Raw genomic sequence first — 17,710 nt, forward strand, 5'->3', positions numbered from 1 at the left:
CATCACAAAACGTGAGTCACAGTCCAGCTTGGACCTGACTATGACTGACAGACTGCCGATAAAATTTTACCACAATGGAAAACCATCTATCAATGCAACATTTTAATTGGTTTAAAAGAAGAAGAATTGCCTACGGACATACAAAATCAATAGCCACCCCCCACCCCAAAAAAAATCTCTCAAAGGAAGAGAAGTAATCTTCTTCCTCAAAAGAAGTTTTTCCTTACCACTGTCACCTGTGTGCTTGCCCTAGGGGTTGGTAAGGTTAAGGTGCACTGACACTTGCATGACTTTGACACACGCATTTGCACGCCCTGTGTCGTGCAGGAGAGTAAACTCATCTTTAACGGGTGTAGACTGAACGTGAGAGGTGCGCCGGTGCAACTGCGCAAAGAGAATTTTGAAATGTTCAAAAAAATCGTTCACCCATAAATGTCCTGCAATGTGGTGCGATCTGCTCGCTAACACTATGAGCAGCTTATTAAGTCGAGTAAAGAAGAAGTGAACAGTGTGAGTGGTTGCGTCGGTGCACTGCATCAGAGCTCAGCTTATGTGAACGATTATAACAAGATGTTAAATCCATCATAAACATACTTTTACAGCTGCACACAAGAAGGCAAGAACATGCAACTGTTTTATCAAGGCATGACAATGTAAACATGACAAATAATTACCTTTTTAGACGGCTCCAAAGGGTTTCTCCAGCTCGTTCCGCACACGCGCACGAATGGCTCCGGCTGTAGCGGTCCTCTGTGATTCAGGAAGTGATTAGAGCCATTTTCAAAATCATTAATCCACTATGAAATAATTATTTTATACACGCGGCGTCCAGCACAGAGCATGTGGCAGCCGGTGGACCAAAGCACGGTGTCCAGCTGGGAACACAGCAGGTGGAATTGTCACGACGACGTGCATGCAAGTGCGCGGATCAAAGTCATGCAAGTGTCAGGGCACCGTTAGACCTTACTTGTGTGAAGCGCCTTGAGGCAAGTTTGTTGTTATTTGGTGCTATATAAATGAAATAAATTAAAATTGAAATTAAGCTTCACTTCAGGAGTTGAAGACTCTGGTTCTACCTGGGTTCTGCACGGTGGTGGTGATGGTGGTGATGGTGGAGGTTGTTGTCTCCTCTTCCACGTCTCCATCACTGCTCGCCTTCACTTTCTGTTCCAGTAAAGGCTTATTTGAACTGTCGACTCCCTCATCTGTACCCATTTCATCGCTGTTACCCACTCGAACACTGGATGGTGTGGTGGCAGAGGAAGGCTGAGCTTTGGAGAACTGGGTGCTGGAACCTTCACTGTCCTTGAAGTAGTGTGGCTGATCCTGAAGGCTGAGCAGCGCCTGGTGTTGTGGCGGATTCACATGGAACGGAGGATGGTGGTATGGGATGTTGAAAGGCGGAGCAGTGGTAACCACTGGGAGCCTTCTGCCTGTGTCCGGGGTGGCGGTATACAGACGGGCCCCACTGTCCGGCAGAACCCCTGGAGTGACAGACTGGCCATCCTCAGACGAAGATGCTGAAAAGAAAAAAAGACATGGTTGGATGAGACTTCTGTTTCATACCAATAACTACTTGGCCAGGTGCAGCAGCTCTGGCTTGATTTTCCTATCTGTTTTCCGCTTTGGCTCAAACCGTCACATCCACAGCCATTTCCGGATCCTGCCAATCCAATTGTAACTGGATAATGATGGAGGATGGTGCTACAGCAAGCAGCCAGTGACGGTCATCACACGTTTCTCAAATACAGGCTGGAAACACCACAGCCGATTTCTTTGTTCCAATGGCATTTTGCCTTTGTTGCAATTAAGTTTCAGATTCCCAGTTTTATTTTTTTATTTTTTTTTGCAAACTGGAGCAAAAGAGAGATTTTCACACCATCGCTATAATATCAGAACAATTAGCTGAACACAATATGTCAGGTCAGGTGTACAAAATTCACCCTGCAGAGCCACTGTAGTCTGAATATGTCCTGCAGAGACACTTTACAAAGTCACATTTTTTTAAATAAAAAAAAATCACTGCGCAGCCATCACAACCCCAAAATCGGTGCTGTTAAAGGTATTTTATTATTTCACAAAAACCATTTTATTCTCTTCACACAATGTTAGCGGGAAAATGCAAAAGCCAGCAGAGGCGGGTGGTCATCTGCTGATGAATGCACACACTTCCTTCCTCAGGCCAGAGCATGAAATCCACACAGTGGACCACAGCGACACCAAAAGCTATCTTAAGCTCCGGTCACACGGCACTAACGACAAACCTTGAAGCCAAAAAGAAACAAGAAATCTGGACTTACGCTGACTTTCGGAGACACTGTTGAACCATTGTCCAGCTTCGTTCCTGTAGCTGGCGCTTTGTCAGAATTTTCAAACCGTTGAAAAATGTGAAAGAATCCCGACAACAACCTCAATTTATCCGTATTCCATTTTGCTTTCTGTCTTGATGGTTCCTCATCATTTGCGTAGTTCCCGTACCATCAGTGCTCCGTTTGATTGTTGTCCAACTTCGTCCAACCTCCCAAAGCTGACATCTTGCATGAATATTGACAATATCTGAACAGATCAATAACTAAAGATCCAACAAGCTGAACATGACTCGTCCATCTGTGGGACGAAAAGCAACGTTGTCATACAGAAACAATAGCGGCAAGAACGTTTTATCAACTACTGTAACTATTTTATGTTTGTGGCTGCAGTGTGCGTGTGCGCACACGTTGTTATTGTGAAGACAAACCTGTTGTCAAGACAACCAGATCCCGCCCCTGCAGGTCACGTTCATGTTTTGATTTGATTTTGTTTAAAGCGTCGAGGTCGATGTTTGCATTAGTTTCGGTTTTATTTCGGTCTTGATTCGCAGGCTTTTCGGTGACGGGATCATCGACACTTTGTGACTTTTTTCCTTCGTTCAGCAATCGTTGTGTGCCGTGTGACCGAGCCCTTAAATGACAGAGAAAGCAGAGTCGGCATAATCCAGAAGAGGTGGTTCTGTGTCTTCCAAAACAGGGATCCACCCCCTTGGTTTTCTCAGACCACGACCCTCTACCGAAAGGATTCATTCTCGAGAAACAGTAGCCCAAAATGTGTGCTGCTAAAACCTGTCCAGTTTGTGCTGGTGTTGATCCCCAGATGCTGTAGCGTGAAGAGGGTAAGAGTCAGAATGAATGAATAAATGAATGAACTTATTCAGCACACACAGATCCAAAACAAAAAACTTACAAAGAAGGAAAGTAATCCAACAATGCACCCATGTGCCAGGGTGTGGGCAAAAGCAAAAACTTGTAAATGCCCAACCCTTTAACCAAAAATAAAAATTATACATATATATATATATATATATATATATATATATATATTCAAGATTCAAAGCTTTTGTCATATGCACGGTAAGGAAACACGTTTCCCTCTACAACTCTCTCTGGATGTGACACCAGTCCCTTTTAGGTTCCTCCAAAGCCAGTACCCAGTTATAGCTGGGTGGACTGGGATGATTGAACCCAGGTCAACATGTTAATAGTCCAACTCCTTGTGACCCTTTAGGTCAGTGATTTCAACCCGTGTAGGTTCAGGTTTTCATTTCAACCCAACACGTTAGCAAATTTGTCACACTTCCCATTTTCTCAGGACCCCTCCCACTTCCTAAGAGTGACAGTCAGTTAAAACACTTGTTGGATTCATTAAAACTTGGATCCTGTTTATTTTTCACAGCATAGTTAGAAACTGGTACTTCAGTGAGGCCTTATCAGAACCAGCCCATCACTAACGCTAGGAGTGACAATGGATCATAGGGGGCACCCTAAATAACGAGGTTTTTCCTAATTCTATTTTGATACTGGAGCATAATGGTTACTATTTAAAAAAAAATTAAAAAGTACACATGTAGTTCTTTGAAAAATAAAAAAAAAACAATTCTTTGAGTGTTTTTGTATTGATTGCAACCATTCCTAATAACCAAACAAGAACTAAAATCAGTCTCTGAGAAACAATTTACACTTATGCAGTAGAATGATGCATCTTCATTTTGACATCTCAGTAATTTACACAACTTTAACAAGCTCACCACAAGAACCAGCTTAAAATATTCTCAAATAACACAATAAATGAACAATTATTTATCTTTACATTCTCTCAGAATCCTTTGCGCTGCTGTGAACTGCTGCTACTGGCACAAAACAAACTGTTTTCCTTCTGCAGTGTTATTTTTAAAATGGGTCATGTTATTTTCGTTACTCAGCTTTCCTCAGGAGAGATTTCATCATAATAAAGAAAGAGCGCAGCACAGTTTGCCTTTGTCTTTATCGTCCTTGCAGTTCGCAGCAGCTGCAAACATTGTGTCATAACTGGGGTCCAGGAATTGCCATCAAAACAGTGAAAGACGAAGTCTTTTAAACTCTCAATAATTGATTTCCTCATCCCTTCATTTAAGAAGTCCTGTATGTACAGAAAGTTCCCCTGGCTGACTGACATGATGTTCTCACGAGCCGAGGTTGGCCAGTGGGCATGCTTTATTCTACTACTCTTTGTTTATTCCACTCTTTATGTTTTTATGGATATGGATATATTTTCAAATAAATACATTTTATAAAAAAAAAAAAGAAAAAGAAAAAAAAAAAACAGATTTGGTCTTCAAAAAATATTTCAGGGGCATATTATATTCTGTCCCGTACTGTGATACAGGCTGTAGGCCATCATGTCAAAAAAGCCCTCTGGCACACACGGAGGAAAAATGAGAAAGAGAGGTAACGATATGATAACTGACAATAAAAGACAAGGACACATAGTCTAACAACACAACAGCCAGTAACAGGTGGTTTATTACCATTGTTCCAGCAGGTTGTGTCACAGAGTTTAATTGCAACAGTTCTCAGACCAACAGACACAAGGGATCGGTCGCTTTCACAAACTGAGGTCAGGAACACTGGCAATCAGTCCAACAAGGCAACAGTCTCTTTCGAGGGAGCAGCAGAAGAGTTATCAAAAATACAAGCAGAGGGTCATTGAACAGAGATCAGTCAAACCAGTCAACCAAATCAGGAATCAGCAGGCAAGGTTCAGGAATGGCAGCATGGCTCAGCAACACAGAGGCAACGCTGTGGAAAAAACGGGAGCGAGCAGGACAATCTGGCAAGGAGGTAACACAAGTGTGAGAGGTTGTGAAGGCCAGCAAATACACTCACCAAAAATATAAACGTAACACTTTTGGTTTTGCTCCCATTTTGTATGAGATGAACTCAAAGATCTAAAACTTTTTCCACATACACAATATCACCATTTCCCTCAAATATTGTTCACAAACCAGTCTAAATCTGTGATAGTGAGCACTTCTCCTTTGCTGAGATAATCCATCCCACCTCACAGGTGTGCCATATCAAGATGCTGATTAGACACCATGATTAGTGCACAGGTGTGCCTTAGACTGCCCACAATAAAAGGCCACTCTGAAAGGTGCAGTTTTGTTTTATTGGGGTGGATACCAGTCAGTATCTGGTGTGACCACCATTTGCCTCATTCAGTGCAACACATCTCCTTCGCATAGAGTTGATCAGGTTGTCAATTGTGGCCTGTGGAATGTTGGTCCACTCCTCTTCAATGGCTGTGCGAAGTTGCTGGATATTGGCAGGAACTGGTACACGCTGTCGTATACGCCGGTCCAGAACATCCCAAACATGCTCAATGGGTGACATGTCCGGTGAGTATGCCGGCCATGCAAGAACTGGGACATTTTCAGCTTCCAAGAATTGTGTACAGATCCTTGCAACATGGGGCCATGCATTATCCTGCTGCAACATGAGGTGATGTTCTTGGATGTATGGCACAACAATGGGCCTCAGGATCTCGTCACGGTATCTCTGTGCATTCAAAATGCCATCAATAAAATGCACCTGTGTTCTTCGTCCATAACAGACGCCTGCCCATACCATAACCCCACCGCCACCATGGGCACTCGATCCACAACATGACATCAGAAAACCGCTCACCCACACGACGCCACACACGCTGTCTGCCATCTGCCCTGAACAGTGTGAACCGGGATTCATCCGTGAAGAGAACACCTCTCCAACGTGCCAAACGCCAGCGAATGTGAGCATTTGCCCACTCAAGTCAGTTACGAGGACGAACTGGAGTCAGGTCGAGACCCCGATGAGGACGACGAGCATGCAGATGAGCTTCCCTGAGACAGTTTCTGACAGTTTGTACAGAAATTCTTTGGTTTTGCAAACCGATTGTTTCAGCAGCTGTCCGAGTGGCTGGTCTCAGAAGATCTTGGAGGTGAACATGCTGGATGTGGAGGTCCTGGGCTGGTGTGGTTACACGTGGTCTGCGGTTGTGAGGCTGGTTGGATGTACTGCCAAATTCTCTAAAACGCCTTTGGAGACGGCTTATGGTAGAGAAATGAACATTCAATACACGAGCAACAGCTCTGGTTGACATTCCTGCTGTCAGCATGCCAATTGCACGCTTCCTCAAATCTTGCGACATCTGTGGCATTGTGCTGTGTGATAAACCTGCACCTTTCAGAGTGGCCTTTTATTGTGGGCAGTCTAAGGCACACCTGTGCACTAATCATGGTGTCTAATCAGCATCTTGATATGACACACCTGTGAGGTGGGATGGATTATCTCAGCAAAGGAGAAGTGCTCACTATCACAGATCTAGACTGGTTTGTGAACAATATTTGAGGGAAATGGTGATATTGTGTATGTGGAAAAAGTTTTAGATCTTTGAGTTCATCTCATACAAAAAGGGAGCAAAACCAAAAGTGTTGCATTTATATTTTTGTTGAGTATAATTAACTGTGGAAGTGCAGAGGGCCAGAGGCATGTGAACCGGAAACCAGTAACACGAAATAAAGCTACACAGAGTAAACATGGAAGAGATGTCAAAATAAAAGCACAAAAAATGTATTTAACAGGGGAGCTTATTTGAAAATATGGAGATAATCTGACACGTAAAACAATCACAAGAGATCAATGAAACCACATGAAATACTAATACATGGGGGAGGCTATCTCAGAAACTGTAATCCTCAGAAACTGTAATCACCAGAAACGTGGTGATGGTCTAGTGGTTAAGAGTCGGGCTTGAGACCAGGCAATCTTCGGTTCAAATCCCAGCCTCACCGGAAAATCACTAAGTGCCCTTGGGCAAGGTCCTTAATCCCCTAGTTGCTCCTGGTGTGTAGTGAGTTCCTTGTATGGCAGCAGCCTCACATTGGGGTGAATGTGAGGTATTATTGTAAAGCGCTTTGAGCATCTGATGCAGATTGAAAAGCGTTATATAAATGCAGTCCATTTACCATTTACGCGACCAGTGACAGTAGGGGGCACCAGATAATCAATAATAACTGTCACCATTGCAGTCACTATTACAGTTGTTAGCAAGGATAACAAGAAATTCCTCACTGTCCTAACAAGTACATTTTTTAATCAGGATAATATAGTCATGTTAGGAGAAGAAATTGTATTTTGTTTTTTTTACTTCCGGTGTATTTGCACTCATTATTGTCAGCGTTCTTACAGCAGTGACACTTAAACACTAAAGTTGTTTTTTTGTTTGTTTTTTCTAGTTAAAGTCCTGCGCTCCTTAAACTGTGTGACTGTTGCTCGTAGCTCGACCTGTGTTTGTCCCAGTTCAGGCCGACACAAACTTTATGATGCCTGCTCCACGACAACCTGATTCCTATGAATTTCAGAAAATTCAACACCGCACAGTATGAATACGTGATGCGCCAGCGACTCTTCTTTGTGTGTAAATTTGGGTTTTATTTTGCAGAGCTGCAGCCATTTCTGACAGCAGAAGCTCTTCTGAAATTCAATCACATTTTCCATTTCTCGGTGTTCATGGCTTCGCTCCGCTATAGTTCATCCTGACATGAAGGTCCATCTCGGCACGGCAGACAGGAGTGTTGACTCAGCTCTACAGAAACGTCATCCATCAGAGCAGGATTTTAGGCGTATTCCTCCTCCGCGTGTGTCTGAGGTGCCGCTGTGATTCAGCTGGCAGCTTGAAGACCTGTTGTAGACCGGCAAACTCTACAACCCAAACAATTCTCCCAAAGTGCTCACATTGGTGGATTCTCCCCCCAGGATCCGACTCGTAATAAGACTTAATATTCCTTCCCAAGGAGATTTGATGAATCACCATAAGTCTTCAGTGTAATGATCTGCACTCCCTTCTAGAGTGCACCTGTGAGATCTAATCTTAGACCCTCTTCAGGAGGCTATCATCCGACCAGGGACGTCTTATGTTTCTTTAACAATGCTTCATTTCCACCATAATAGCACCCGCTCTCTGCAGCTAATAGCTATCTGCTTCAAACAATCAGGCTTTATTGTAGTGGCGGCACTTTACAGCCAGCTCGGGGAAACAGCGGGAAAAAAACGCACCACATTTTTAAGAAAACCAGACCGACTGAGAGCCGCAACGCAAATTAACGGAATAGAATCCTGCAATGACGATGGAGTTTGGTCATTATCTGCTGCTTCAATGTTACAGCACAAAGGCGGAGATGTGGATATGAAACATCTTTTTCTTTGAAAGAAAAATTTCAATCAATCAATCAATCAATTTTATTTATATAGCGCCAAATCACAACAAACAGTTGCCCCAAGGCGCTTTATATTGTAAGGCAAGGCCATACAATAATTATGTAAAACCCCAACGGTCAAAACGACCCCCTGTGAGCAAGCACTTGGCGACAGTGGAAAGGAAAAACTCCCTTTTAACAGGAAGAAACCTCCAGCAGAACCAGGCTCAGGGAGGGGCAGTCTTCTGCTGGGACTGGTTGGGGCTGAGGGAGAGAACCAGGAAAAAGACATGCTGTGGAGGGGAGCAGAGATCGATCACTAATGATTAAATGCAGAGTGGTGCATACAGAGCAAAAAGAGAAAGAAACACTCAGTGCATCATGGGAACCCCCCAGCAGTCTAAGTCTATAGCAGCATAACTAAGGGATGGTTCAGGGTCACCTGATCCAGCTGTAACTATAAGCTTTAGCAAAAAGGAAAGTTTTAAGCCTAATCTTAAAAGTAGAGAGGGTGTCTGTCTCCCTGATCTGAATTGGGAGCTGGTTCCACAGGAGAGGAGCCTGAAAGCTGAAGGCTCTGTCTCCCATTCTACTCTTACAAACCCTAGGAACTACAAGTAAGCCTGCAGTCTGAGAGCGAAGCGCTCTATTGGGGTGATATGGTACTATGAGGTCCCTAAGATAAGATGGGACCTGATTATTCAAAACCTTATAAGTAAGAAGAAGAATTTTAAATTCTATTCTAGAATTAACAGGAAGCCAATGAAGAGAGGCCAATATGGGTGAGATATGCTCTCTCCTTCTAGTCCCTGTCAGTACTCTAGCTGCAGCATTTTGAATTAACTGAAGGCTTTTCAGGGAACTTTTAGGACAACCTGATAATAATGAATTACAATAGTCCAGCCTAGAGGAAATAAATGCATGAATTAGTTTTTCAGCATCACTCTGAGACAAGACCTTTCTGATTTTAGAGATATTGCATAAATGCAAAAAAGCAGTCCTACATATTTGTTTAATATGCGCTTTGAATGACATATCCTGATCAAAAATGACTCCAAGATTTCTCACAGTATTACTAGAGGTCAGGGTAATGCCATCCAGAGTAAGGATCTGGTTAGACACCATGTTTCTAAGATTTGTGGGGCCAAGTACAATAACTTCAGTTAATTTGTAGCATCAGTGTCTTTTGTATTGCCTTTGTTGGTCAAAGTACTGCTGATAAGTGTGCATGTGGGTGTGAATGTGTTTGTGCGTCTATATGTGGCCCTGGTTGATGATGATGAGTGTGTGTGTGTGTGTGTGTGTGTGTGTGTGTGTGTGTGTGTGTGTGTGTGTGTGTGTGTGTGTGTGTGTGTGTGTGTGTGTGTGTGTGTGTGTGTGTGTGTGTGTTATCTCAGGGTAGAACAGGTAGATCAGCGGGATAAAGAGTTGGGGCATCCAACCCGTAGACACAGGTTTGAATCCTGTCCGAAGACACCATCTGCACTGCCTCAGTCCATGCAGCTGTAAATGTATACCAGCCTCGATCAATTTCAATTTCAATGTATTTTCATTTATATAGCGTCAAATCACAACTTCACACAACTACGGTCGAACCTTACTAACCCCCAGAGCAAGAACACAGGGACAGTGGTAAGAAAAAACTCCCTCTGAGGAAGAAACCTCAAGCAGACCAGACTCAAAGGGGCGACCCTCTGCTTGGGCCATGATACAAACATAAATTATAGAACAATTCACAAAACAAATATACAAGAAATGCTGTTGGTGCACAGGACAGGAGTGTTTTCAGCACAAATACCGTACCATCTCTGGATGGAGCTGCACCTTAAACAGAGAGAAAAAAACAGAATCAGGCGTCAGAAAGACAAGAAATACTGTATAATTTGTCAGCATTAAACAAGAAAAACAGGATCCTAAGGTGATCGCTGGCCACTAGCCCTAAGCTTCATTAAAAGACCCAGAATTTACATAACACTGAGGCTGTGGCACATTCCGTTTCCTAATAAAATGAATTAAAAGAGTAAAAAGCGTAAAACAAAACTATACCAGGATGCTAGCCATACGAAAGGGAAAATAAGTTATAAGTTATTTTTATTTTTAGGGAAGTAACCTGTGATGGACCACCATCCCATGCAGGGAGAGTCACAGGCTGTGTCCCAATTCAGAGGGCACATCCTTCGAAGGCTGCATTTGTTGACTTCATGTGTCATAGTGTTGAGTCTAGTCCGCCTTATTTTGAAGACTCGTTAGAATGCACCCGCCGTCTTTCCCACAAAAGCAAAGGACACAGCAGGTGAATCCTTCATGTCCCAAACAATACCAAGATTCCTTACTCAGTGCCATCCTCCCACCAATTCCATTCAATTTTCAATTTATTTCATTTATATAGCGCCAAATCACAACAAAGCTGCGTTAAGGCACTTCACACAGTAAGGTCTAACCTTACCAACCTTACTCATTCAAGACTTCAAAAACAGACTGAGCATCTCTTCCCCCAGAAACATCAAAAAATCCAATAAAGCGCTCCTGAATTTGACCTGCCCTATCCACATAGTGAACAATGACAGAGTTGAGCATGGCGAGCTATATCAGTTGTTTCATCCACCTGCCATGCAAAAAAGGGAACAGCCTGGATTTCATCCTTGATCTCATCAGAAACAGTGGCTGAAAGAGCAGAGATCAAGTCATTCTGGATTGCATGAGACATACCAGAAAACACAGCTGATGACTGGAATTGTGTGGCCAGGACAGAGTCATATTTAACTAATGTTTCATTAAACTCCCTGTAATTCCCCTTGTTGGATGATTCAACACTCTCATCATGCCCCCTAAATGACAGCTCCTGACGGCCAAGCAAGGAAGTCACATCAATAAGGCGGTTTAGGAAAGCTCTCTTTTGTTTAACTGCTTCATTATGTTTTGCTACTTGAATGCCAGCGCCTTCATTGATTACATGCTCAACCCTGACTCTGCCCAGGCAGCTTAACCTTACACATGCACTCACATGTTCATTACCTTTTTCATGCCTTTTGTATGCAGATCCCCCAAACCCACTTTTGACCAGACAACACATCCCTGAGATGGTTTCATCCAGAGGCATGGCCAACAGTACATTTTATTTGTTACAGCTCACTTTGTCATACCAGGACAGCTGAAAAGACCTGTTACTTTTCTCCACCTTTTGCACCAAATTAATCTGAGGAGTTGATCTGCCCTGCTGTTTAACTCTAAGTTTTTCTTCGTAAGGAAGACTATCAAATGGCTTCGCCAAAATCCGGTCCACAACATTCAAATTGTCTGCCATTATGTGCAGCTTGAGCTAGCTGGGACTGGCACGAGACTAGTGTGAAGTTTGTCCGCCTGTGAGTGCTTTGTGACGGTGGAGGAGCTCAGCAGCACCCGCTGCTCGGTAGGAACAGAAACTGCGATAGAAGTCAGAAAGAGTGATAGAAGTCAGTCTCCAAACACAAGCAGCTACAAAAAAACCCCACCAGAAATAGAAGCTCGATTTGTCGCTAGTCGTTTTTAACAAAGCAAATGCCGCTAAGAGGATTAGGAAAGTCTCCGGTTCAATTCAGAACAGAATGAAAATTAAAAAATGCTCCCACGGATGTTTACACCAAAAGATCGCTGATTCGCTCATTTTGCTGTCAATCAAAAAGGGATTCAGCCTGAGACAGATCATCCAATCATCATGCAGAAGCTGAGCAAAACTAACACCTGCATCATATCAGATCTGCTCTAAAAAGGAGTGAACACACCTTGGAGAGCTGTTGCACCAAGTGGACTGACATGAATCATGGCTCCAACACGAGAGATGTCAATTGAAACAAAGGAGAGGATTATCAAACTCTTAAAAGAGAGTAAATCATCACGCAATGTTGCAAAAGATGTTGGTTGTTCACAGTCAGCTGTGTCTAAACTCTGGACCAAATACAAACAACATGGGAAGGTTGTTAAAGGCAACATACTGGTAGACCAAGGAAGACAAAGCGTCAAGACCGAAAACTTAAAGCAATATATCTCAAAAATTGAAAAATGTACAACAAAACAAATGAGGAACGAATGGGAGGAAACTGGAGTCAACGTCTGTGACCGAACTGTAAGAAACCGCCTAAAGGAAATGGGATTTACATACAGAAAAGCTAAACGAAAGCCATCATTAACACCTAAACAGAAAAAAACAAGGTTACAATGGGCTAAGGGAAAGCAATCGTGGACTGTGGATGACTGGATGAAAGTCATATTCAGTGATGAATCTCGAATCTGCATTGGGCAAGGTGATGATGCTGGAACTTTTGTTTGGTGCCTTTCCAGTGAGATTTATAAAGATGACTGCCTGAAGAGAACATGTAAATTTCCAGTCATTGATGATATGGGGCTGCATGTCAGGTAAAGGCACTGGGGAGATGGCTGTCATTACATCATCAATAAATGCACAAGTTTATGTTGATATTTTGGACAATTGAAAGGATGTTTGGGGATGATGAAATCATTTTTCAAGATGATAATGCATCTTGCCATAGAGCAAAAACTGCAAAAACATTCCTTGGAAAAAGGCACATAGGGTCAATCTCAATGAGCAGATCTGATTTGATGCAGGTGTTAATTTGGGGGTTGAAAATTTACAGGGTGATTCCATAATTTTTTCCTCAGAATTGAGTGATTCCATATTTTTTTCCTCTGCTTGGTCTAAAAAAGTAACCGTTACTGACTGCCACAATCTTTTTTTCTTGATCTCTTATAGTGTTTCTTAAAGCCAGAAAGTTGCCATTTGAAATGACTTTAGTTTTGTGTCATGTGTGTGATCTGCTTTTTTTCTACAAAATTAAACAACTGAATGAACATCCTCTGAGGCCGGTGATTCCATAATTTTTGCCAGGGGTTGTACAACTATGTAACTCAGTGAGCGTAACCCTTTAAAAGTTCTCCTTCACTCACTCACTCATCAACCGCTTAGTCCAATTAAGGGTTGTGTGGGTCATAGAGCGTGAGGCAGGGTTCACCTTGGACAGGACCTCAGTCTGTTGCAGGGCCACACATAGACAAACACACCCACAGACACCTATGGACAATTTAAAGTTTCCAGTCCATCTAACCTGCATGTCTTTGGATGTGGGAGGAAGCCGGAGCACCCGGAGAAAACCCACATAAACACAAGGAGAACATGCAAACTCCACACAGAAAGGCCACAGCTTGGAATCAAACCCATGACCTTCTCGGTGTGAGGCAACAGTGCTAACCACTAAGCCACTGTGCTGCCTTCAAGTTCTCCTTCATGTTGATGCAATTTACTGCCGGGGCGCGAAATGTAGAACAAGGCAGGACTTTCTTTCCGCCGGCACTGGCACAGTTCCTGGTGTATATGCAGTCTATGGTTCCTGGTCATTCCCCACCTGCTTCCCTTTTTCTGGACCGGTGTGTCCTTCAACGAGCCCCCACTTCTTTTCTGCCACACGTTCCTCTATCTGATCTATGGTCAAAATGTAATCGGTGTGCGAACTGCAAAACGTTTAAAATATGACAGGAGAGGAAACAAGAAAAGTGACCAATCACAATCTCCATTGTTTTGATGTTTGGGAGGTGCACTTCCAGCTGCAGAGAGGGCACACAGAGGCCTCTGATCTAAAGCGGTTGTGTTTGGTTCGTCACACCCAGGGATATGTGTGAAACGTAACACCATGTTAAGAGTGCAGGCAGCAACCAGCATTTTGTTACTAATCACCAGCCTTGAATAAAGACAGGTCTTGAATAAAGACCGGCCTTGAATAAAGACCGGCCTTGAATAAAGACCGGCCTTGAATAAAGACCGGCCTTGAATAAAGACCTGCCTTGAATAAAGACAGGTCTTGAATAAAGATCTGCCTTGAATAAAGACCTGCCTCGTTTAGGCCCCGGGACTCAGCCTGGTTTGAAAAAAAAAAGCCCAAGCATTTAATCGAGGAAATACGGTATGCCCACTACACAAACTTGTCTCATGCACCTGTCAAAGTTGCCAGGCTACGGGGGGTTAGGGTAGGAAAAGCTCATAGCACCATAACAAACTCCTCCATGGGCTTGGTTGTCTAGTCTTACTTCAGAACGGTAGGTCTGGTGTCCTCAGTCTCAAATCTCTGTAGAACGCAGCCTTAGAAGGATGCTAGTCCTGAACTGGGACATAGTGACGGTCTTATCCTTTTTGCACAGCAGAATCTGGGGCTAAGGAGCAGCATCCATGTGCTTCTAGGACTATACAGGATGTACCAAGTCTTCTTCTTCTACTTCGTTCTTGCCATGCTATGATAGCTACTTAGATAGACAAGCTATCTACTTCAGTTCTTACCAGGCAAGAGGTTGACAAGGTGCTAAGCTCTGCTGTGGGAAAAACTTTTCTCACTGATTTGTGTCTGTGTGTCCTCAGCCTGTGACATTAGGAAATATCTGTGACGAGGTCACAGAGTCACGAGCTCAGTGGACACGTGCAGCTAATCACAGACAACCTGAAGCACATAAAGTCAGGATGTCGTAGCAGGACATCTAAAGTACTTCAGGTTCCTCCAGAGTACCACCGAATACTGTAATATTCTGTCTGGAGTTTGTCTTCACAATACGAACGCCGTCCTTGTGCGCTTGTCATTAATATTACACACATGCAGGTCTGTAATCTAGCCTGATGTGTGTTTTGACACTGTGCCGGAACAATACGAGGCACACACTAAAGCTGTGCGGGCGCACGTCTCACACACACACACACAAACACACCCCGTGTCTCGCAGAGGTAATCCACGGCAACCAGCCAGTCCCTTCATGCTGGTTCATACTGTAAAACCTGGTGCTGGAATCCAGTCAGATCAACTCGTCTTTAATCAACTGCAGTCGATGAAGGTTTGGTCAAACACTGTTCTCCTTATTGTAATTATTATCAAGATGACCTCTGACTGGATGTCACATGTGGCTCCGCCCTTCCTGTCTACTCTTTTGATTCTGAATTATACGAGGTCTGTTAGAAAAGTATCGGACCTTTTTATTTTTTTCAAAAACCTGATGGATTTGAATCACATGTGCTTGCAAGAGCCAACCTTGAACCTTCGTCCGCATGCGTGAACTTTTTCACGCCTGTCGATTGTGTCATTTCCTGGTAAGCAGCCTTTGTGTGAGGTGTGTGTCGTGCGTGCCGTGTTTTTTTCATTCCAAGGAAAAAGATGGAACGACTGGAGCAGCACCGCATTAAATTTTGCCAGAAACTGGGCAACAGCCAGGTGGAAACCATTCGGATTATTCTGACGGCTTTCGGTGACGATCCTCTGTGCATCACACAGATTAAGGAGCGGTACAACCGGTTTAAAGACGGCCACACAACGGTGGAGAGCACGCCACGCTCCGGTCGGCCATCAACATGCTGAAAAGACCAGATCATTTCCAAAGTGAACGCTGTAGTGATGCGGGACCATCATGTGACTATCTGAGAAATTGCAGAAGAGGTGGACATCAGCACTTTTTCGGTACATTCCACTGTGACAGAAGATTTGGCCATGAAAAGAGTGGCGGTGAAATTCATTCCAATGGCTTTGGCACAAAGCTGCCGATGGCGGGGGGCAAAAGCGCCTTTGTGTTGAAGTCTCACAGGACATGCGGTGACATGCCCAGCTCTTCCACAATTTCTCAGATAGTCACATGACTGAAAAGTCACCGAAAGCCGTCTGAATCATCCGAATGGTTTCCACCTGGCTGTCGCCCAGTTTCTGGCAACATTTGATGCAGCGCTGCTCCAGTCGTTCCGTCTTTTTCCTTGAAATAAAAATCCGCCAAGCACGCCACTGCACATGTCCCACACAAAGGCTGCTTACCAGGAAATGACGCAATCGACAGGCGTGAAAAAGTTCACGCATGCGCACGAAGGTTCAAGGTTGGCTCATGAATACTCACGTGATTCAAATCCATCAGGTTTTTGCAAAAAAATAAAAAGGTCCGATACTTTTCTAACAGACCTCATATAAATTAAGAACGGTGCAACAACTGGGAGTTTGTTTCTGTGAAGGCTCTCAGTTGTCCAGGTGGTTTCCATAGTAGAGAAGCTTGAATCTTCGACTAGATTGGGTTGCTTGACGTGAGGACGTTTTGCTTCAAATCGCAGAAGCTTCCTCAGCAAAAATTCTTGCTCTGGTAGTCTGACTTCTGTCTGACCCTTGTAGAGAAGAACAAACAGAAGCCAACAAAAGCTGGAGTTTTAAACCTAACCTACCGAGGGGCAGACTGCTATTGGCTAGTGACTAAACAATTGCTTTAATTAGCATCTATTGTGGTCTAGTTAGCACTCTCCTAATGACAGGGCAGCTGTCCCTCCTAACAATGGGACTGACGGTTCCCCTGACGCTTCTCCTGATGGCTCCCTTGATGACTCTCCTGATGACGTGAATGACTCATTACCATGAACAAAAGACTGAAACTGGTTTGACCTAAGTACCCCATTGTAAACAGGGGACAAAGTGTGTCTGAGACCCGCTCCCCGGTTAAGGCTGGGTTTCAACTGTTTCACATACAATGCCTCCTTGACCCCTCTCTCAAACCATTTCTTCTCTCTGGCTAAGATTTTAACTTCCTTGTCCTCAAACATGTCGTTTGTGTCTTTAAGGTGGAGATGAACTGCAGACTGAGGTCCACTGGCGCCCTCTCTGCGATGCTGGTATAGCCTTTTGTGTCTTGTGTTCAAGGGGGTGGTTTGAGCCAAAGAGCAGATATTGGTCAGCGTGAGTGGGTTTTCTGTAAACCCCTGTCTGGAGCTGTACATCAAGGATCCAGTGACCATGTACAGATTTTATTGATTTTTATTTATGTCGAGAAATCAAGGATTCAGTGACCAATTTCATATTGATTTATTTTAAGACTCAATAAAATGTTGCTGACATAGAAAACCTGTAAAGCCTGCTTTTAGTACACAGAAAATTCACAAGAGGTATCAATAAGGGAATCGAAGTGGCCGACTGGTGAAGCTGAAGCTCTGTTTGGCCTGCTGTTTGGTGTCTGGATGAGCTGTGCACAGAATTATGGCAGGGTCTGTGCTGCCCTGGCGCCTTGTGGATCCAGTTAAAGCCTGCTTGGTGCCGCTGGTCGGCTCTGAGGACTGTTGGCCCGGCCGTCCACAACTTCGCCGGATTGATGTGCGCCAGTGGCACTCTCGGAACCTGGACTTGCTTTGCCAGGTTC

At 43.8% G+C, this 17,710-nt stretch overlaps 1 protein-coding gene across 1 annotated transcript in view; it reads right to left on the reverse strand.

Moving 5' to 3' along the window:
• The window catches only part of LOC117509313 (seizure protein 6-like), a 458,377-nt gene that overhangs the window by 265,774 nt on the left and 174,893 nt on the right, over nucleotides 1-17,710 (reverse strand). The window contains exons 3-4 of the mRNA XM_034168976.1: nucleotides 15,586-15,592; nucleotides 1,077-1,520 (exon numbers count right to left, since the gene is read on the reverse strand). Coding sequence (XP_034024867.1) covers nucleotides 1,077-1,520; nucleotides 15,586-15,592 — 451 coding nt within the window. The remainder of the gene's footprint in view (nucleotides 1-1,076; nucleotides 1,521-15,585; nucleotides 15,593-17,710) is intronic.

Source organism: Thalassophryne amazonica, chromosome 4 (assembly GCF_902500255.1).
Source record: "Thalassophryne amazonica chromosome 4, fThaAma1.1, whole genome shotgun sequence".
Lineage (NCBI taxonomy): Eukaryota > Metazoa > Chordata > Actinopteri > Batrachoidiformes > Batrachoididae > Thalassophryne > Thalassophryne amazonica.